The sequence below is a fragment of the Panthera uncia genome, chromosome A2 (genome assembly GCF_023721935.1).
Source record: "Panthera uncia isolate 11264 chromosome A2, Puncia_PCG_1.0, whole genome shotgun sequence".
Taxonomy (NCBI): Eukaryota; Metazoa; Chordata; class Mammalia; order Carnivora; family Felidae; genus Panthera; species Panthera uncia.
Window position 1 is genome coordinate 73,988,800 of NC_064816.1, and position 23,194 is coordinate 74,011,993.

The following is a 23,194-nucleotide window of genomic DNA, read 5'->3' on the forward strand; positions in this document are numbered from 1 at the left end:
GCAAAATGTAAAGAAAACTACTAAACAAAGGTATGAGAGAGGAGTAGCCCTACAATAGCAGTTTGTGACCTTTTTCCTGCCAAGATGTACCTGCTGATGGCATTCAGATCTAACACACCCCTCAAAGGTGGGATAGGAAAGAGTACACATTGTGTGTGGCTTTCACTTACCCAACCAACACGTCTGCATTTCTTTCCTTCTTTCTTCTCTCCTGTTAATAAGGAGGAGCCGTCCTTGCTCCTGGCAGAAACTGAGTACTCTGCTTTTGCGTTAGATCCCATCTGCCAAGGGCATTGCTTTAGCAGATCCCCTCTGCCTGCCATGTAGTCACTTTTCCTTCTTTAAGTCTCTTTCCTGTCATGTATAGTCATCTAGTGTACCTTCTCTTAAAGACAGACACCTCTATCTTGACTGCATTTCTTTTTTCTTCCCTCATTTTACTTCTTCAGACTACAGAAAATCCCCCAAAGTTGTTGTCAGACTTACTGTCTCCAGCTTCTCTCTTTCCATTTTTCTGTCGGAGAAGCTATTCTACCATCACAGAGTTGTCCTAAAGAATAAATGGAATAATGCATATAGAACTAATAACAGAGTTCCTCATACAAGGCTAATACTAAAATATTTACAGTCAGTAATTATGGTTTTTATATTTGCTGTATAAACATAGCCTTAAATAACGCACAATATATGTCACTCATAAGTAAGTTGCACTAGATAAAAAGAGATAAAAGAATCTTGGATCTTAAAGGGATTTTTAAAGGTTAGCCCTAGCCTCTGAATAGGCCTGTATTAAAACTATCCCAGAAGGGGAGCTTTGAAAAGAAATTGCCGAAGGAGATTTCACTCTCAGCTTTTCCCAGCAATTATTCTCAGAAAGTTTGATCTCATGTTTAAATTTCCAGGAGCAGTTTAATCTCATTCCCTCTTGTGTTGTCAAGAAAAAGAAAAAAAAATTAAAGCAATTATTCACATGCTGTCATTCCTAATGTACACCCTTTTTGTTGAAAGAATAGAGTTTTAAAGCCTTATTATAATCTGTTGAGAAGTAGATACAGTGGTTTAACGTAGAAACCTTAAGCATCAATTCTTCATTAATTTTTTTAAAGAATAATCACTATTATTTTTAGTTTTTTAAATGTGACATTGACAATATTCATATTAATTTGCTGATCTTGTTGGTCATATTAAGATTATGGAGTAGAATGTCCTTATTTTTTGGAAGTACACATTAAAGCATTCAAGGGTGATAGGGCATCATGTCAATAACTTATTAACAAACAATTCAGGGAAATTTTTTTTTAGTATGCTTTCAAATTTTCTATATGTTTAAGATTTTTCCTCTCAAATATATGAAGTTCAATAATCTTAAGGAAAAATGTTACCTATTATGTGTTGGAAAGGTTTACAATTCAATAAGAAAAAGAGAACTTAAAAAATAAGAATATGATTAGGCAGTTCATAGAACACATCTAATAAACGGGAAAATATGTTAAGCGTCTTTCTAGAGGGTGACCGAACTAATTATTAGGGAAGTACAGATAAAACAAGGATACTGTTTCTCAACCCTGAGACTGGTAAAACCCAAGAATTAAGTGTTGGGCGAGTGCAGAAACTCTCGTTAACACTGATTGTAGGAGAATGAAATGGTTCAGCCACTTGACTCAGTTTTATCAAATTGTTCTCTGAGGTTAAAACCGTATGTACCTTGTGATCTTATAATTTCTCTTATAAGAATTATACCCTAGAGAACCTGTCACGTAGATATAAGAATTTTTTATTGTGCTATTACTTGTAGTAGTGAAAAAGTGAAAACAGTCTTTCCTTCAGTGGAAATAAAGGGCTATCATTGGGTCTCTGTTTTTTAGTGAGCCTGTGCCTTTGTACCTTGAACTGTACAAGCGTACTAATTTTTTTTTCTCCTCCCTTGGGTGGGAGAGAATGACCACAGAGGGACTGGAGTTGGATATTTCCCTTCCCTGGTCAGTTAGGTTCTGATAACACTCCAGAAGTTTAGGTTGTGGTTAACCAGCTTCCCCTTAGGGCAGGCCTTGTTAAGAATAGAGTCCTCTGGGGGCGCCTGGGTGGCGCAGTCGGTTAGGCGTCCGACTTCAGCCAGGTCACGATCTCGCGGTCCGTGAGTTCGAGCCCCGCATCAGGCTCTGGGCTGATGGCTCGGAGCCTGGAGCCTGTTTCCGATTCTTTGTCTCCCTCTCTCTCTGCCCCTCCCCTGTTCATGCTCTGTCTCTCTCTGTCCCAAAAATAAATAAAAAACGTTGAAAAAAAAATTAAAAAAAAAAAAAAAGAATAGAGTCCTCTGGTATATTTCAAGATGGTTTCCTTTTTCCTCCTCCTGCTGGAGGCACTGGGTGATTTTTCTCCCATATTTACTGTGGGAAACTATTTGGGTTTCTGGATGCAAATCTCACAATATTGTGGGCCCCCCTGACTGACTACCCCTGGAGCTTTTAATTTTCACAATTGACCACTTTGAGTCTGTAGCAATTCATCAGTTACACTTCACGTTTTCCTTCCCTAGCACTGGCTCCCACTGTTTTCTGCTAGCAAGGCTCTGTTCTGATACATGGAGACTTCCCGTATTCGCCTGTCTCTCTGATCTTGGGGGCAAGTGGTTTGCCATGTGTCCTCCCCTCTCTTACAGGTCCAAGAAGAATTTTTCAGTCTTTTAGGCTTTTCATTTGTTGTTAGGACAGAGTGGCAACGTACAAGCTCCTTACAGTTGAACCAAGAAATGGAAGTTGTTAACTCAGATTTTTACCCCCTGTAACTTACTTGTTTTTAGTTTGATGTTGTTAAAAGTAAGACAGCTGGCCCAAAATGGAGTCACTTATGCTAAACCCCATGCCACCAAACTGAGACGTAACTTAATTAACAGTTTCAGCCTTTCAGCCCTTCCTGGAAATTGAATCCTAAGTCAGTCAGTCAGTCAGTCAGTCAGGAATCACCTAATCAGTACTAGTGAGGTAATCTGTCCTACTGTCCTCTAAAGGAAAGTGACCTTGCCATAACCAGTTTGCCTCTTTTATCTAGTATAACTTCTTTGTTCCTGTTCCCTTCTGCCTATAAAAGTCTCTCATTTTGAATAGCTCCTCAGAGTTCCTTTCTATCTGCTAGATTGCCTGCTGCCTGATTGATGAATTGTTGAATAAAGCCAGTAAGATCTTTAAATTTTACTCAGTTGAATTTTATTTTTTAACAATGTCCATATGGGTCTTTGTTTATCTTTGAAGTTTAGTAATTTCTTTAGGATGTATCTTGGCATTGAATGCTCTGTATCTTTTTTTTTTTTTTTTTTGAGTTAGAATATGTTTTCTTTTATAGGTACATTTGAATATTTTTCTTTTCCATTTGTTCTTTTCAGGAACTTTATATACATGTCACATCTTCTTTGTTTTCCATTTCTAATATATTGTCCATAATTATTATATTTTATATCTTTGTACTTTATTCCATTTTGTATCATGTCCTTTTGTTCATTTTCCCATTTCTGATTGTGTTTTCGCCCTTGATCATTATATTGTTATTTCTAATGTGGTCTTAATGTCTGTTATATATTTACAATGAGAATGTTCCCTATAATTGCTTTGAGACAGTAGAAGATCAAGTAACCCTTCCTGTTGTTTCCTTTGGGAATTTCTTTGGCAACATGTGTTCCTTTCCTTTCCCCGTCTTCCCTCCCTCTCAATTTGTGTTAGGTCCTATATTGTCTGTTTCTCATTCTTACTCATCTTTGAAAGATACCAGCTGTTTGTTGAAGAATAGTATAGGGGTGGTTGTAGGGAGAAACTAGGACAGTCTACAACTTGGATGAAGTTTGTTGTCTAGAGTAAGTATTCACCAATTTGTTACTTCTTCTATCTTTGGGATACATTTTTCTCAAATTTTGGATCATTCTAGAGAGCTTAGTGTGAATCGTGGTAAAGCCATTTAAGCAATTTTTGTGTGGAAACCTCATATTCTCTGCTTTTCTTTCCTCTTTCACCTCATGTTACCTTTGATAACCTCCCCCAACTAGAGGTCTAACTATTATAAAGTGTAAATATCATTTTATTATGGTTTCTTCTTCCATTTTTCTTTGTTGCCATTCTGCAACATTAAACATTTTATTAGCTTCTTCCCTGGCTCATTCATGTCTCTCCATTTCAGCTCTAAGCAAAAAATCATTGAATAGTCCGTCTAAATTTTTATAATTGATTTTAAGGGTAGTTTGGTTTTTGCTAATGGTCCAAGATGAGAGCTATCTGGTTCCTTTTTCATTTTGATTTATCCACATCATGTGGCATACATAATCTCAAGTTTGAAGTTTTAGTTGATTCCTTGTTTGGGGTGGGTTTTTGTTGGTGGTGGTGGTATTGTTGTTGTTTAAGTGTATTTTTTTTTTTTGTTCTTATTTTCATTGGCTTTCCAGGAAAAAGAGTAGGAAAATGATTTTACTCTGCCATCAATAACTAGAAATCACTCTTAAGTATTTTTAAGTAACTCTTGGTTTTTTCTATCACTTTAATAAAACCTAGTTTATGACACTGTTTTTGTTCTTGATTCTCCTAAAGCTAACTGATAATGGCATCAATTTTTCTGTTTTAATTATTCTCTCTCCTCTTTATATAGCTTTTCTATGTTCAGTTGATTATTTTTATCACATTAATGTCTTCAATAGGATGTATTTAGCTTATGAGGATAAAAATTTTAAATAAGTCATTCTCTACCTTATTTACCTTTAAGTAAGTAAGGAACATGAGGCCTCTGGAACTAGTTGAACCAATATCTGGCTATATTTACTTTAAGAAAGTAGTGGGTTGATGTGTCCCATAATTCATTATAACAAAACTGAACTATGCATATTCCAGGAATTCGATCAGTATTTTCCAGTGTTCACAAAGGTACTCTATACCCTTTCTTCATTGTGAGGAGTGTGTTCTTTATATGACTTGTGAGATAATTGCACATTGTTAACTTATTTCCTCTCTATTCTCTGTATACTTCTCCTTAGTAGTGAGGACAACACTGCAAATAATTTTAAAAATTAGTTAGACTTAGATTTCAAACACAAATTACTCATATTTTTAAAGTCAGTATCTCTGTCATAGGTATTTTTCTCTTTTATTGCTTCCTGATATTCTCACACTAAAAAGTAATAGCATCTCTTTGCTAAGGGTACATGTAACTCTTTTCTAAACTTAGAATTATTGGGGCACCTGGGTGGCTCAGTCAGTTAAGCAACCAACTTGGGCTCAGAGGGTTGTGATCTCACAGTTAGTGAGTTCGAGCCCCGCATCGGGCTCTGTGCTGACAGCTCAGAGCCTGGAGCCTGCTTCGGATTCTCGGTCTCCCTCTCTCTCTGCCCCTCCCCTACTTGCCCTCTGTCTCTCAAAAATAAACCAACCTTAAAAAATTAAAAAAAAAAAAATAAACCTAGAATTGTTGAAAAACTATAAGGAAGCAGCTTATAAACATAGCCTCTGGTTTTCTTGATTTCTTGCCCCCCCCCCTTTTTTTGAGAGAGAGAGAGAGAGAGAGAGATAGAAAGAAAGGAGAGTGAGCATGTGTTGGGGAGGGGCAGAGAGAGCAGGAGAGAGAGAATCCTAAGCAGACTCCACACCCAGCACCAACCCTGACATTAGGGCTCACTCACACAACTGTGATGATTGTGACTCAACAGTGAAATTATGACCCAACCTTGAGATCATGACTGGAGTTTAAATCAGGAGTCCATGCTTAACTGACTGAACCACCCAGGCGTCCATCTTGCCCTCTTTAAAACAGGATAAACTATTCATTCATGGGCTCTTCTGCATGGCTTTCAAGCTTAATTTGGATTGGAATTGATACTTTTCAATTTGAGACTAAGATTCCTTTTTTTTTTATGTTGAAACATTTTAAATCTGCACAAATAGCTGTGTATATGTATTACATACAAGAACATTCTTAGACATCACTTTCAAGAAATTTAACATTGATACATTAATATTATTTAATGTTTAATCCATATTCAACATTTTTCACTTGTTCCCCAAAATATTCTTTATAATAGTTTTTCCCCCAGCTTGAACCAATCAGGGATTATGCTTTTCTGTTAGTTATCTTGTGTCTTTACTCTCCTTTAATCAAAACAACCCCATTGCCTTTTTTGTCTTTTATGGCATTAACATGGTTGGAGATCCCCATAATTTGAATTTATCTGGATTTATCTGATTGTCTCTTTATGGGTATATTCAGAGTAAACAAGCTAGTAAGGTAATGTTGTGTATTTACCACTAACATCGTATCTGTAACCACCAAAATTATGTCTGTCTCATTACTGCTGATGGTAAATGAAATCATCTCATTACTGTGGTGTATGCCAGATAGCTCCTTATAAGATTGCTTTCTTTTCTTTGTGATTAGTAATTTGTGGTACATACTTTGAGACCATGTGAATATCTTGTTTTTCATTAACATTTCCTGCAGTGTTTTAGTATCCAATGATTATCTTTCCCTCAATTAATTACTTTACTAGTAGTTGCCAAATGATGATTTTTTTTCTATTACTCCACTGCATTTATTAAGAGACATTCTTCTGTAAAGAGAAATTTCCATCCTTTTTGTTTTTTTTTTTAAATTTTTATTTAAATTCCATTTAGTTAACATAGAATGTAATATTAGTTTCATAATGGACTGCCATACGGTACCTGGTGCTCATCACAGTAAGTGCGTCCTTTTTAAACATTTCAGTTTTCACTATGAATTCACAAATTGTTTTCAATCAGTATTTTATGATCCATTTTCATCCCTATTATTTTGGATGGTCAAAAGTTCCCTAATTCATTTTGGGGAAACCACTTCCAGTCAAGGTCCTATGTCCTTTGACAAATCTCCATTTGTCTTTGAACACTTCTTTGCTCTCTGGCACAGTTGTACCACGCATATCTTCTGTTTTCACTGCTCCAAATGTGGAATCACCCTTTTCTTCAGTGAGCCCTGGTTTCTTTTACTGGGGAAGGGGAATGGTGCATGCAAGTCATAATTTGGGCACTTGGTATACTCATTTCTATTTAGGAATCACTGTCTCCTTGCCCTTTCAGTGGACAGAGTCAAGAAATACCTCTAATCCTCATTACATATTTGTATCTTTATTCTGTTTATGGGGAGAACCTTCATTTACACTTTGCAAAATGAACTCAAAGTAATTTCAGGATGGCTACACCAGTATCACATCCAGCAACAAATCCACTAAGTACTATAAATTCTTTTTGCCTCTAAAATCTATCTCACTAAAGTTAGGGTTCCATAATTAAACATTACTTGAATTAATTGTTTTCCCCTCTGTGGTTGTATTATGAGTTTGATGTATAGTTGGTTTCATTTGTTTCTGTATTTATTTGCATTTTGTTTTAGAGTTTGCTTTTTTCATTCTATTTAAACTTAAATTTATTTTGAAATAGGTAAAACATTTATATGCCTCATAAAGACTCCTACTTCTATCCCTGTTTCTTTCACCTTGTCTCCTACCACTCCCACCACCACTTGTAGAAAACTATTTTCATTAATTTCTGTTTTGTGTTTTATCTCGTGTGTGTGTGTGTGTGTGTGTATGTGTGTGGTGTGCCCGAGTGTGTGATCTTATTTTCCTTCCTTTCTTAAACATTAAAGGTTAGGATGCTTTTTAATATTCCTCATAAGAAATTATTTCTTAAAGTAGGAACTTCTTACTTTTTTTTAAGCTTGGATATGCTTTTTGTATTAACATATTTTCTTTTATTTGAAAAGTTTTATTTTTCATACTTCTTTGTCACTCATAAACAGGGGGACCGGGACGCTCAACTATGCCAACCCCAGGAAACACTGCAGCTTTTCGTGCTTCTCTCTGGACTAATATGGAGAAACTTGTGGATCATATTTGTACGGTTTGTGGACAGGTAAGAATTTTAGAGAGTGGAAAGAACATTAATTATGGATTAATGCCTTGTTGCGCCAAGTTGTGTGACGTTGGTCAGCTATCTTAAAATCCCTGAGCATTCAAAATACCTACATTAGCTGATTATAATATTGATAGAATAACTCTAGCAAAAGGCCTCTTTCCTTCCCTTGCTATTTCTAGTACCTAAGCTTTACATTTGTTTCATTTGAAAATACCCAATTGTATACAATCTCCCCCTCTCTGCCTTTTTTAGGTACAACATCTACAAAAAATATTAGCCAAGAAGAGAGATCCTGTTTCTCATATTTGGTTCATTGAAGAAGTAGTTAAGGTATGTTTAGATGAAAATATTTTTTATCTCTTTATTGAAGAATGCAGGGAGAAATGAGCCAGCATTCTTTGTGTTCCTACCTTACAGACTGGCTACATGTCAAATAGCCATAGGAATTGATTTCTCGACAACAACAAACTTTGTTTTTAGTATATGTATAAGCACATTTGTTTATTGAGTAAATACTACCAGTAATGCACTTTATAGGCTAATTTCTGAAATGCATAAACTAATTTCTAATTTTCCATCATATAAATGATTTATTGTAAATGTTTTTAAAAGTTCCACTAGAGAATAAGATGAAAATTTTGGGTAAATAAGAGGTTTAATTGGTGGTTATTATAATGTCTTATAGTCTTTACTGAAAATGGAATGGTAAGATCCATTCAGTTGTTAATTTTTCCTATAAAGCACATTGCTGTATTCATTTTTCATATTCTGAAATTCTCCCTTCTGTTATCCACCAATACACTGGCCTCATGAGCTATAAGAATTCCTTCCATGCATAGAAATCTCTGACTCTACATTTTATTTATTCATCTTGATATGTTTTTGATAAGGAATAATACAGAGGGATTATTCTATTTATCATTTAATCTTGACAGATAAGTGTTCCAAAGAAAAAAATTCTCTAAATTTCCAGTGTTATGGTATAGTGTCCTTTGTAAGTTCAAAATTTAGGCATTTATATATTATGTTATGGATCTCTAAGACCACCCCCAAGTTTAGTTATTTGTTAGAGAATTCACAGCATTCAGCATATAGTTGTGCTTCTGGCTATGATTTATTACAGCGAAAGGATAGGAACCAAAATCAACTTCAAGAAAGGAAAATCAGCAATAGGAAAAAGGCATATAGGATGAAGTCCAGAGGTAACCAACTGAAAGCTTCCAAGGGTCTTCTTTTACAGGAGAGAGATAGGATACCTTTAATTCATCTAGCAACAGCATGCATAAAATGTCCTCTGGGGAAGTTCATCTTGCACGTAGGAGTTCAGGGTTCTCATCAAGAGTCAGTTAGCCTAGCATGTACCAAAATTCCAGACTCCTGAAAGAAAAGCAGCTGTTTGGTGTAGACCACATTATTGGTACAAACAGTTTAGGTATAGCGAGAATTCTTAACTGACAACCATGAGGACCCTCTTAAAATCCAAGTCCCAAGTACCAGCCAAGGACCAGCCTTGCAATTAGGCATTTTTAACTATAGCAATCTCAGACCTGCTGTATAAACTCATTTTTGCGTATATATATACTTATGTTGGTATATGCCTACTTACATTATTCTGCTTCATATTTGGCTTTTAATTGTATGAAAGAAATAATAAGATGCTTTTGTCAATTTGCATAGTAATTAATTTTTTACAATTTTTAAAATTCCACTTAGTGAACATACAGTGTGTCAGCAATTCCATACATCATGTGGTGCTCATCAACAAGTACACTCCTTAATCCCCTTCACCTATTTAACCCATCCCCTCCTCCCACCCGCCTCATTTGTAGTAACCATCAATTTGCTCTCTAAAGAGTCTGTTTCTTGGTTTCTCTCTCTCTCTCTCTCTCTCTCTTTCTCTCTTTCTCTCTTTCTCTCTTTCTCTTTCCCCTTTGCTTCTTTGTTTTGTTTTTTAAACACGTGAATGAAACCATGTGGTATTTGTCTTTCACTGTGTTATTTTGCTTACCATTATACTCCCTAGGTCCATTCATGTCATTGCAAATGGCAAGATTTCATTCTTTTTTATGGCTGAATAATATTTCATTATATGTGTATGTATATACACATATATGTATACACACACATATATATGTATATATGTTATATGTATATCCATACACTCCACATTTTGTTTATCCATTCATCAGTCAGTGGACATTGGGGCTGCTTCCATAATTTGGCTATTGTAAATAATGTTGCTGTAAACAGATGGGTGTATGTATCCCTTTGAATTAGTGTTTTTTTGTTTTCTTGGGTAAATACCCAGTAGTGTGATAGCCGGATTGTAGGATAATTCAATTTTTAACTTTTTGAGGAACCTCCATACATTTTCCCGAGTGGCTGCATCAGTTTGTATTCCCTTTAACAGGGCACGAGGTTCCTTTTTGTCCATATCCTCACCAACACCTGATATTTCTCATTGTTGGTTTTAGCCCTTCTGGCAAGTGTGAGGTGATAGTGCATTGTAGTTTTGATTTGCATTTCCCTGATGGTAAAGGACGATGAGCATCTTTTGATGTGTCTGTTCGCCATTTGTATGACTTCTTTAGAGAAATGTCTGTTCATATCTTCTGTCCATTTTTAAATTGGATTATTTGATTTTTGGGTATTGAGTTTTATAAGTTCTTTGTAAATTTTGGATACCAACCAGATGTGTCATTTGCAAATATCTTTTCCCTTTCTTAGGTTGCCTTTTAGTTTTAATATTTCCTTCCCTGTGTAGAAGCTTTTTATTTTGATGTAGTCCCCAATAGTTTATTTTTGCTTTTGTTTCCCTGGCCTCAGGGAACCTATCTAGAAAAAGTTGCTACAGCCAATGTCAGAGAAGTTATTGTTTCTGTCTCTTGTAGGATTTTTGTGGTTTCAGGTCTCACATTTAGGTCTTTAATCCATTTTGAATTTATTTTTGCGTATGGGTAAGGAAGTTGTCTGCTTTCATTCTTTTACATGTAGCTGTCTAGTTTTCCCAGCAAGATTTGTTGAAGAAACTATTTTTTCTCTCTGCATTTTCTTTCCTACTTTGTTGAAGATTGACCATATAATTGTGTGTTTATTTCTGGGTTTTGTATTGTTTTCTATTGATCTGTGTATCTGTTTTTGTGCCACTACCATACTGTTTTGATTGCTGCAGCTTTGTTATATAACCTGAAGTCCAAAATTGTGATGCTTCCAGCTTTGTCTGTCTTTTTCAAGATTGCTTTGACTATTTGGGGTCTTCTGTGGTTCTATACAAATTTTAGGATTGTTCTAGTTCTGTGAAAAATGCTGTTGGTATTTTGATAGGGATTGCATTAAATGTATAGATTGTTATGGTAGTATAGGTATTTTAACAATATCTGTTCTTCCATGAGCATGGAATATCTTTCCATTTCTTTGTGTCCTCTTCAGTTCCTTTCATCAGTGTTTTATAGTTTTCAGAGTATAGGTCTTTCACTTCTTTGGTTAGATTTATTCCTAGGTTTCTTATGCTTTTGGGCGCAATTGTAAGTGGGATTGTTTTCTTAATTTATCTTTCTGCTGATTCATTATTGGTATATAGAAATGCAATAAATTTATGTACATTGATTTTGTATCCTTCAAATTTACAGAGTTTATTTACCAGTTCTAGCAGTTTTGTGGGGTAGTATTTACGTTACCTATATATATAGTATCATGTTGTCTGAAAGTAGTGAAAGTTTGACTTCTTCCTTACCAGTTTGGATGCTTATATCTTTTCGTTGTCTGATTACTATGGGTAGGACTTCCAGTACTGTGTTGAATAAAAGTGACAAGAGTGGACATCCTTGTCATATTCCTGACCTTCAGGGAAAGGCTCTCAGTTTTTTACCATTGAGGATGATGTTAGCAGTGGGTTTTTCAGATGGCCTTTATTATGTTGAGGTGTGTTCCTTCTAAACCTACTTTGTTAAGGGTTTTTATCATGAATGGATGTTGTACTTTGTCAAGTGCTTTTTCTGCATCTATTTAAATGATAATATCATTCTTATACTTTCTTTTATTGATGTGATGTGTCACATTGATTTATGAATATTGAACCATCCTGGCAACCCAGGAATAAATCACACTTGATTGTGGTGAATGATTTTTTTAATGTATTGTTGGATTACAGGTTATTGTTGGATTGCAGGTTATTGGTCTGTTCAAGTTTTCTATTTCTTCCAGTTTCAGTTTTGGTAGTTTATATGTTTCTAGGAATTTATCCATTTCTTCTAGGTTGCCCACCTTGGTGGCATATAGTTTTTCATAATATTTTCTTCTAATTGTTTGTATTTCTATGGTGTTGGTTGTTATTTCTCCTCCTTCATTTGTGATTTTTTTTTAAGTTTATTTATTAATTTTGAGAAAGAGTGTGAATGGGAGAGGGGCAGAGAGTGCGGGAGAGAGAGAATTCCAAGCAGGCTCCACGCTGTCAGCACATAGCCCAATGCATGGCTCGATTCCACATACTGTGAGATCATGACCTGAGCCGAAATCTAGAGAAGTTGGACGCTTACCACACTGAGCCACCCAGGCTCCCATCTCATTTACGATTTTTAAAATTTGAATTATTTATCTTTTTTTCTTGATAAGCTTGACTAGAGGTTTATCAATTTTACTGATAACTTGTCAAAGAACCAGCTCCTGCTTTCATTGATCTGTTTTTGTTGTTGTTTTTTTTTAGTTTCTATATCATTTATTTCTGCTCTAATCTTTATTATTTCCTTCCTTTCACTGGTGTTAGATTTTCTTTGCTGTTCTTTTCCTAGCTCCTTTAGGTGTAAGGTCATACTGTTTATTTGAGATTTTTCTTGCTTCTTAGTTAGGCCTGCATTGCTTTATACTTACCTCTTAGAACTGCTTTTGCTACATCTCAGAGGTTTTGTATCATTGTATTTTCATTTTCATTTGTTTCCATGTACATTTTTATTCTTTTATTTTCAGGCTGACCCATTTATTCTGTAGTAATCTGTTATTTAACCTCAATGTATTTGTGTACTTTCCAGATTTTTTCTTGTGGTTGATTTCTAGTTTCCTATTTTTGTGGTCAGAAAAGTTGCCTCGTATGACTTGACTGTGAATTTGTTGAGGCTAGTTTTGTGGGCTGATAGGTGATCAATTCTGGAGAAGGTTCCATGGGCTCTTGAAAAGAATCTGTATTCTGCTTGAGGATGGAATGCTCTGAATATGTCTGTTAAATCTGGTCCAGTTTGTCATTTAAAGCCATTGTTTATTTGTTGATTTTGTTTAAGTAATCTGTTGATGTAAGGGGAGTGTTAAAGTCCCCTACTGTTATGGGGCACCTGGGTGGCTCAGTCAGTTGAGCGTCTGACTTTAGCTCAGGTCATGACCTCACAGTTTGTGAGTTCAAGCACCGTGATGGGCTCTGTGCCGACAGCTCAGCAGCACCTGGAGCCTGCTTCGGATTCTGTGTCTCCCCCTCTCTCTGCCCCTTCCCTGCTCGCATTCTGTCTCTTTCTCTCTCCCTTAAAAATAAACATTAACAAAAAATTTTAAGTCCCCTACTATTATTATATTATTATAAATTATGTTATTAACTGTTTTATGTATTTGGATGCATAAATATGTACAGTGTTTTATCTTCTTGTGGGATTGACTGCTTTATGATTATCTACTGTCTTTGTCTCTTGTTACAGTCTTCATTTTAAAGTCTATGTTGTCTGACATAGGTATTGCTACTCCATCTTTTTTTTGGCACCCGTTTGCATGCTTGATGTTTATCCATCCTCTCCCTTTAAATCTGCAGGCGTCTTTCTGTCTAAAGGAGTTTCGTGTAGGTAGCATATAGATGGGTCTTGTTTTTTTATCCATTCTGTCACTCTCTGTCTTGATGAGAGCATTCAGTCCATTTACATTCAAAGTAATTATTGATACATATGTATGTATTACCATTTTTACCTGTTTTGTGGTTGTTTGTGGAGACTTTCCTCTGATCCTTTCTTGTCTTTCATAATTTGATTGTTTTCTTTAGTGATTTTTGGATTTCTTTCTCTTTAGTCTTTGCATATTTATTTGTGGTTTTTTGATTTGTGGTTACCATTGGGTTTGTATGTAACATATTCTGTATATAGCAGTCTATATTAAGTTGATGGTTATTTAAGTTTGAACCCTTCTTTTACTTCTCCCCACATTTTAAGTATATGTTGTCGTATTTCACATTCTTGTATTTTGTGAGCTCCTTGACTGATACTTGACAAATGTATTTTTACTTTTGTGTTTATTTATTTTTATTTTTGTGTTTTCTATCTTCATACTGTCACTTTGGTCTCTCCTTTTTACTGATAGAACCTCCTTTATTATTTTTTGCATGTTTTTTTTTTTTTTTTATTTGAGAGAGAGAGAGAGAGCACTGAAGTAGAGTAGGGAAGGGGCGCCTGGGTGGCGCAGTCGGTTAAGCGTCCGACTTCAGCCAGGTCACGATCTCATGGTCCGTGAGTTCGAGCCCCGCGTCGGGCTCTGGGCTGATGGCTCGGAGCCTGGAGCCTGTTTCCGATTCTGTGTCTCCCTCTCTCTCTGCCCCTCCCCCGTTCATGCTATGTCTCTCTCTGTCCCAAAAATAAATTAAAAAACGTTGAAAAAAAAAAATTTGAAGTAGAGTAGGGGCAGAGAGGGAGAGAGAGAATTCCAAGCAGGCTCCACTCTGTCAGGGCAGAGCCCAGCACAGAGCTTGATCCCATGAACCATGAGATCATGACCTGAGCCAAAATCAATAGTCAGATACCTAACCAACTCAGCCACTCAGGTGCCCCTAGAGTCCCTTTTAATATTTCTGCTTTGCTTTGCTGGTTTAGCAGTCATGGACTCTGTGAGTTTTTGTTTGTCTGACAAAATCTTTATCTCTCTTTGTATTCTGAATGATAGCCTTGCTGGATAGAATATTCTTGGCTGCAGGTTTTATCCATTCAGTACATTGACTATATCACACCATTCCCTTCTGGCTTGGAAAGTTTGTGCTGAAAAGCCCCTGGTAGCTTTAGGGAGTTTCCCTTTTATGTAACTGTTCTTTTCCTTTAAAAATTTTTTCTTTACTATATTTTGCCATTTTAACTGTAATATGTCTTGGTGTGGATCTTTTTGTTGATTTTGTTGGAGGTTCTCTATGCCTACTGGTTCTGGATATTTGTTTGCTTCCCTAGATTAGGGTAGTTTTCAGCTATTGTCTCCAAATAAACTTAATGCCTCGTTTTCTTTGTTGTTGTCTTCTAGGACTCCTTATAATGTGAATGTTACTATCTTGGAGTCACTGAGTTCCCTAAGTCTACTCTTATTTTCCATTATTCTTTTTTCTGTGTTCAGCTTGATTACTTTCCATTACTCTGTCTTCTAGGTCATTGATTTGTTCCTCTGCTTCTTCTAGCATGCTGTTCATTCCATCATGTGTGTTTCTCACTGCATTTATTGAGCCCTTTATCTTTGCTATGGTATTCCGTATCTCTGTGTTCAGGGTCTCACTTATGTCTTCCACTCTTATCTCAAGTCTAGTAAGTATCCTTATGATACTTACTTTAAATTCTCTATCAGGCATGTTACTTATATCTGTTTTTCCTAGATCTCTGGCCATTGTCTTGTCCTGGATTTTTCATTTGGGTTCAATTTCCCTGTCTTCTCCTTTTGTCTTAAGTCTCTGTGCCTATTTCTCTGTGTTAGGAAAGTCACTTATGTCTCCTGTCCTTGAAGGTAATGGCCTCATGAAGAAGAAGTCCAACAGTGCCCTGCTGTGTAACGTTCTTGTTTCCTAGGGCTTGGTACTTCTGGGAGTGTGTCCAATGTGTACTCTGTGTGATCAGCTATTGTGTCCTAGCTGCCTTTTCTTTCATGCCAGGCATCTGCAGAGGCTGTCTTTGTGTGTTATGGGCTGTGTTTGGCCCCTGGCCTGAATGTGGCGCATTTTAACTGTGTTCTGGTCTGCTTTTGAAATGAGACCTGTTGGCACTGCTGCTGGAAGCAAGGCCCTGCAAAATTCCCAGGTTGGGAGACATGGTGTTTAAGGGGTTTGGACTGGTCTTCTGGGGGAGAGGGCCTGCTGGGACTGAGGCAAGTGTGACTGGGAGGAGCAGGTCCACTGGCGCACGTTGGGGGCAGGGCTTGGTGCAAGCAAGTGAGGTAGGGAGTGTGGGTATTGTGCTGCTTCCCCTAGGTGGCTCTGTGCTTATGCTGAGGTTGCTGGAGAGAAATGGTCCTAGCTGTTGCCTTTGTTCCTGATGTGTTCTCTCCCTGAATGCTACCTTTCTAGGACATGCTTTGAGATGAATGCTGCCTTTCTAGGACATGCTTTGAGATGAACAGATAATCTCCCTACTCGTACCCCTGGTGCTCTTCAGATCGCTGTTTCCATGCTGTATGTTCACAGGTTGTTTGCCTGCCTTCTTTCCAAGAGCAGCCCCAGTGCCTCTGTGCTGTCCCCAAGCCATACCTGCTGATCTTTAGTACTCCAGGTTAAGTCCTGCTGGTCGCAAAACTCATGAAATTCAGCCCCTCTCGCTTTCCAAACCAATTGTTATTGGGGATTCATTTTCCCTCTATGCTCCTCCTGTGTGCTAGTGTCTCTCACCCTTCTCTACAGTGGTGGCTCCCTTTCCACCTTAGTGGCCACGATTGGTTTTTCTCCCAAACTGTGTCTCCACACTTCCTACTTTCTTCAAGTGGCCTCTTCTCTTCTTTAGTTGTAGAGTTTGTTTCGCCAGTCTACAGGTCAATTTCTCAGATATTTAGGATGATTTGATAGTTATCTATTTGTATTCATGGGACTAGGAGAGCCTAGGGTCGTCCTACTCTGTCACCAGCTTCCCCTCTCTTGTATAGCTATTAAGTCTTTACATTTACTGGTGGAATGGATAACTAATATCAGGCCTTAATGTTTACAGGCAAGCAAACGCACATGCAGTGTTACCATTCATCTTATTCAATCATTATATTAACTCATGAAATTTTTCACTGAATTAAAAATAAAAACCAGTAAAGATTGATCTTTGTTTCTTAGGCTATTTAAAAATGTAGTCCTATACAACACACATATTTATATATAAATTTCCAGTTTAGTTGATCTTTGTTCTTTTACGGCAATGTTTATGAAAAAAATTTAAGTCCTTCTTGGAATTCAGTGTACTCATGTATATTCAAAACAGATCGGTCTTTTGTGCAAAGCCCAAAATAACTTGATCTTAAATACTTGGGATTTCCAGAGCCAGAGAAAAGTAACAAAACAGAACAAAACCCCTCAAAAATATCCATCACATATTGCAGATAAAGCACATAACTATCACTATATTTACCATAGTTTGTTTAGTCTTTTTCTTTATTACAAAGCTATGAACAAATATTTTTGCTAATTACATAATACCACGTAAGGACATAATTATTCTAATGAAAATAATTATTGTTGGCAACAGAATCTTTGTAGAAAGTGTAGGATTTCTAGGATAATTGGAGTCCCCAAATAATGACCCTTCAAATCTTCAGAGAAGTTTAAACTTTTGAGTAGGTGATGATATATATCTGGTGTTTTGGGTCATTGAAGAATGATACCTGGACCCAAATCTCTAAACCTTTGTGTAATCTCTTTTTGAGGACAAGGTTATGAACAGACAGTTCTTTTTAACACTACTAGTTTTTGCAATTCCAAGATTTTTAAGAAGAATGTGTCTTGGTTTTGAAAGTTCTTTCTAATTTAATGGTTTTAGCCTTTCTAACCTGTGAATATATGTATTAAAAATAAAATTTGTAAATAATTCAAGATGAAACAGTATTAGAATTATGCCATATGCTTTCTACAGTATCTGTTTGGAAATTAATGCTTTTTTCCTCAGGAAGATTATTTCTAGCAAAGTTAAGTTGGAATCTACCTAGAACACTTTTTAAAAATTTTTGTGTTCAAATATTTATAAGTAATAGTCTATATTTTGAAATTTATTGAAGGTTAAATTGATAGTTTCTCTTTGGTTTATAATATGGAATAGTTCATACTATACTCAGCCCATTTATATCACCTTTACATCTTTTTGATGTATTTTTATATCATGAGTTTAAAATAAAACTGGACCAATTATATTAGGTATAACAATCTTAGGAATATAATTTAAATGTAGAGGCTTTTTGAAAGCTATTCCTTGATAAGATAACTAATTCTGCTGCTGCTTAATTTATTAAGACAAACTTATTTTCAGTCTTTTGTATAATTTGAAAGGCATATTCATACCTATCAATTTTGGTATCTTTTAACAGCAGTGAAGAGTTCTAGTGTCACTATATAATCATCAACACTGTCTATAACATTCTGATAAAGTGAGTGTAGCAAATTATTGACAGATTATTCAGAATCCACACAGTGGAAAACAGGTTGTAGATTCTCATCTGCAGAATGAAGCCAGTTTATTTGTATGTGAGAAAGTAGATAGGATACTTTCATTTTCTAAGCCAGGAATTTTTATCATCGAACAAAGTCTTGTAATCATGTGTGTAGGATGTATTAGGCTAAATTTGGAATGTGTTCAGAGCTTTGAGCAGCTATAGTACTAATGAGAATTTTAACTGTGAAAAAGAATGCGTTTTATTCTTTTAGAAATATCAAATGATTTGGTGATAAGATTAAAGATTCAAAAATTTTAGGACATTCAAACATGAAATATTTTAATGTTTTGAGAAAAATGCTTACTTAACTCATCTGTCTGTGACATCTTAATTTGATTAAAAAAGTAAGTAGCAATAAGCCAGAGTCTAAGTCAGATATCATCAGTAAATACTCTCATCCATAAAGGGTAGAAAGTTTTTGCTTTTACTATTTTGGGGACCAAATCTTCTGAAGAGTCCTCTCACTACAATAGAAATAAATTCTAGGTAAATTGGAGAGGTATAACATGCAATGCACTTTTGGGCCTGCAAAAGATAAGAGAATCTCTGAGGGGCAAAGATGCATATACAGATATACTTATGCATATACAGAAGCAGATAAAATCGTTGAAACTTAATGGGGATTTGTGAGCTATAAGTCATTGGAAAAGCCAGAGTTGGCCTCAAGTCAGATGCCCATGTCAGTGACGGGATCAGTCCAGTAGGCTCTGGGGCTCTAAAATGAACCTATCAGAGTTGCATTAATCTAAGACCTGTGTGGGTGACTAACATGGTTCTCTGTTGGTAACAGTATCTCACTCCCACAAGAAACAAATGCACATCCTCTGTAGAGAAGAGCATTTTTCGTTTTAGCCATCAGAATTGAGCACATAGTAACGTGAGCCAAGTAAGAGCTCATAGTAAAAAAGGCACCAACTGTATAAATAAACAAGAATCTATGATTGAAAGACAGTCAGTCAGTAGGAAAAAATGAAGGCAATGAAAAACAGATCTTAGACTCCTATCAGACTTCTGAAGGACACTATGCACTTCATAAGTTAGAATTATCTGAAAAAGAATCTAAAATACCTGTTTATGATATATTTAAAGAATACAGAATGGAATAAAAAATGAGAAACAAAAGACTCTTAAAAAATGACCAGTTCTTTAAAAAGGACCAAACAGAACATTTAGGAATTTAAAATAAAATCATTGAAATAAAAATGCAGATAGATTAAACAGATATTGCATAGTCAAAGAATAAATTGGAGGCTGACAGAATTGATGAATTTATCCAGAATGCAGCATAAATTAAAAATATGGGAAATGTGAGAGGTTAAAAATTATGGAGGATTAAATGAGGTTTTAATATAAGGTTGTAATTGGAAAAGGAAAGCTGGCAAACTAAAAAAGAAAAGCCATATGATTATCTCAGTACATGAAGGAAAAGCATTTGACAGAATCCAACATCTGTTCCTGATAAGAACTCTTAGCAAACTAGGAATAGGAAAGAGCTTTCTCAACCTGAAAAAAGGCATTTAGGAACAAGGAACAGGTAAAATCGTACTTAATCATGAGGACTGAATGCTTCTCTCCTAAAATCAGGGAGAAGGCAAGGTTTTCTTTCTGTTCTCACTGCTTCTATTTAATGTTGTCCTAGCTAGTGGAATAGAAGAAGAAATAAAAGATTTCCAGTTTGGAAAGGAAAAAGTAAAATGGTCTCTGTTTACAGATGACATGATCATCTATGTAGAAAATTTGATGGGATCTTTAAATAAATAATAAAAAGCTACCAGAACTAGTAAGTCACTTAGTACAAGATTACAGAATATAGATCAATACAAAAAAGTCAATTGTATTTCTATATATTGGCAATGTACAATTGAGAACTGAAAATAATTCCATATGTAGTTGCATCAAAGAATATGAAATACTTAGGAATAAATCTGTTAAAAGATGAATATCATCTGTATACTGAAAACTAAAAATTGCTGAAATTAAAACCTAATTAAACGAAGAGAGATACCTTATTTATGGGTTGGTAGATTCACTGTTGTTAAGACGTCCATTCTTGCCAAATAGATCTATAATCCCAACAGATGTTTTGGAGAAATTGACAGGCTGAATCTAAAATTCAAATAGAAGTACAAAGGCCATGGGATACCCAACACAGCTTTGAAAACGAAAAGCCGAATTGAAAGGCTTAGCATTATCTGATTTCAGGACTTAGAAAACTACCTTATTCAAGAAAGTGTGGTGGTGTTGTAAAGTCAGAGACCCTAGATCACTGATGCAGAATAGAAAGTCCAAAAATAAACTCACGTGTATATGCAGAACTGATTTTCAAAACAAGTTTCAAAGACAATTCAGTGGTGACACAGTAGTCTTTTTAACAAATAACACTGGAACATTTGGGTGCCGAAATGTAAGACTTAAAATTCTAAAACTGATTGGAGGAAGAAAATAAAACTTTGTGACCTTGGGATTGGCAAAGATTTCTTCAATGCAACACCACAAGCTTGATCCATAAAAGAAAAAAAACCCCGCAACCCTGATATTTTATTTCATTTTTATTTTTGTTTATTTTTTATTTTTTCCAACCCTGATATTTGAGACTTAATCAAGATGAAGAATTCCTGCTCTGCAAATCACTTAATTAAGAGAATACAAGACAAGGTATAGACTGGGAGAAAATATTTGCAAATCATATATCGAATAAAGGATTTATGTCTAAAAAGAACTCTCAGAACTCACAAAGCAACTTGTCAGTTTTTAGACTGGGACAAAAGGTTCAAACAGACACTTGGTAGATAGATGTCAAATAAGCACATACCTAAAATTTTAAAGGCTGGCAGTGCCAAGTGTTGGTGCTGGTGAGGTTATAGAGTGACTGGAATTCTTATATGCTGCTGATGGGAAATGTAAACTTGTACAACCACTTTGGAAGACAGTTTGGCAGATTCTTGAAAAGTTAAACATACACTTGGTATGTGACTCCTCAGTGTACCCCCATGTATTAATCCTAGAGACATGAAAGAGTATATCCACGAAAGACTTGCATACCAATGTTTGCTAGCAGCTTTTTATTTAATAGCTGATAACCTTGAATAACCCAAGTATCCATAACATGTTAATGGATAAACCATGGTAAAGCCACATAACGGAATATAATCAGCAACAAAAAGAAATGAACTACTGATACATGTGAAAACATGAATTAATCTCAAATTTATGTTGAATGGACGACCCCAAAGAGAAAAGGATATATTCTACAATTCTGTGTAAAGGCAGTCTTTGCTTTACATGGGATTATATTTACTAAAATGTATGCAGGTTCGAACCTATGTCCTTGCTTTGTATGTGCATGAGTTTTTGTTAACACTGTACCATGCAAAACAAGGACTTCTTGGAATATAAAATTCTGGAAAATACAACTATTCTATTGTGATGGAAACCCATCAGTGGTTATATAAGGAAGAGGTACGGTGGAGGAGGTTGGGGAGCCACAAAAGGGAGAAATTATAAGGGGGCAAAAGTTATTAATAGACTGTTAACTAAGAAGATATGCAAGTGGATAATAATGATGTACATAAAACCTCAAGATAAGTCATAAGGAAAATGCAAATCCAAACTACAGTGAGATTCCACTGCACAACCAGTGGAATCAAAATGACTACCATTAACAAGTGTTGGTGAAGATGTGGAGAAACTGTAACACTCATGTATTGCTGGTGGAAATGTCAAATAGTGTTGTGCCTTTGGAAAGCATTTTGTCCGTTCCTCAGTATACACTCACCATATGATTCAACAGTTCCATTCCTAGATACTTACCAAGAGAAATGAAAACCTGTGTCCACAAAGAGGGTCTATACACAGATGTTTCTGGCAGCCTTATTCACAATAACCAAATACTGGAAAAAAATCTAAATGTCCATCACCTGGTCAATGGATGAACAAAATGTAGTATATTTATACAATGCAGAACTATCCCACAATAAGAGGAAACAAAATACTTATATATCAAACTACATGGATAAACCTTCAAAACATAAGTGAAAGTGGTCAAACTCAAAATGTGGGATTTTGTTTATATGAAATTTCTGTAAAAGCAAAACTATAGATAGAAGGCAGATAAATGATGGTCACTGGGTGCTAGAGCAGGGTTTGGTGTGTGTATGATAAAGAGGGAGCTTCTGTGATGACAGGATTATTCTAAAACTGAATTGTGTTGATGGTTCACAACTGTAAATTCACTGAAAGTCATGTATCTGATTAAGGGCTGGTATTCAGAATATATACATTGTATAGGATACAATATGTATTTTGTATTGCACCAACTCAAAACAAGGTAACAAAATAACATCAGGGTTATTTGAAGAAATTGCTGGTTCTGGGCCTAGAGCTAAGAAAATTGAAGGTGAACATGGAATATCTTGTGCTAGAAAGTAAAGAAATGCTCCAAAACTGATCATCAAAACAAGTAAGGTCAGTAGTGGATTTTAACCTATTGAGTAAAATAAAAATTCAGAGGTCCATATATCAGGCTAGACAGACAGATGATGGACTGACAAATGAAAAGGGAAAGCTCTTCCTTACGATGGACTGCCAGTTAAGGAAGATAGAACAATGAAATTTAAAAGGTAACTGGTATTTTTTTTACTTATTTTGAGAGAGAGAGAGAGTGAGAGAGAGAGCAAGTGGGGAAGGGGAAAGAGAGAGAGAGGGAGAGGGAGAGGGAGAGGGAGAGAGAGAGAGAGAGAGAGAGAAAGAAAGAATCCCAAGCAGGTTCCATACCACCAGTGCAGTGGGGCTCAACCTCACAAACCAATTATGACCTGAGCCAAAGTCAGATGCTTAGCCAACTGAGCCACCCAGGTGTCCCCAAAAGATAACTGTTTTGCAGCTATTATAGT

The 23,194-nt window shown here is 35.8% G+C and overlaps 1 protein-coding gene across 2 annotated transcripts in view; it reads left to right on the forward strand.

Annotated features, from left to right (window-relative positions):
- COG5 (component of oligomeric golgi complex 5) overlaps positions 1-23,194 on the forward strand; it is a 317,370-nt gene that overhangs the window by 182,588 nt on the left and 111,588 nt on the right. For both annotated transcript variants that reach the window (XM_049642772.1, XM_049642771.1), the window contains exons 9-10: positions 7,801-7,913; positions 8,169-8,246. In XM_049642772.1, coding sequence (XP_049498729.1) covers positions 7,801-7,913; positions 8,169-8,246 — 191 coding nt within the window. The remainder of the gene's footprint in view (positions 1-7,800; positions 7,914-8,168; positions 8,247-23,194) is intronic.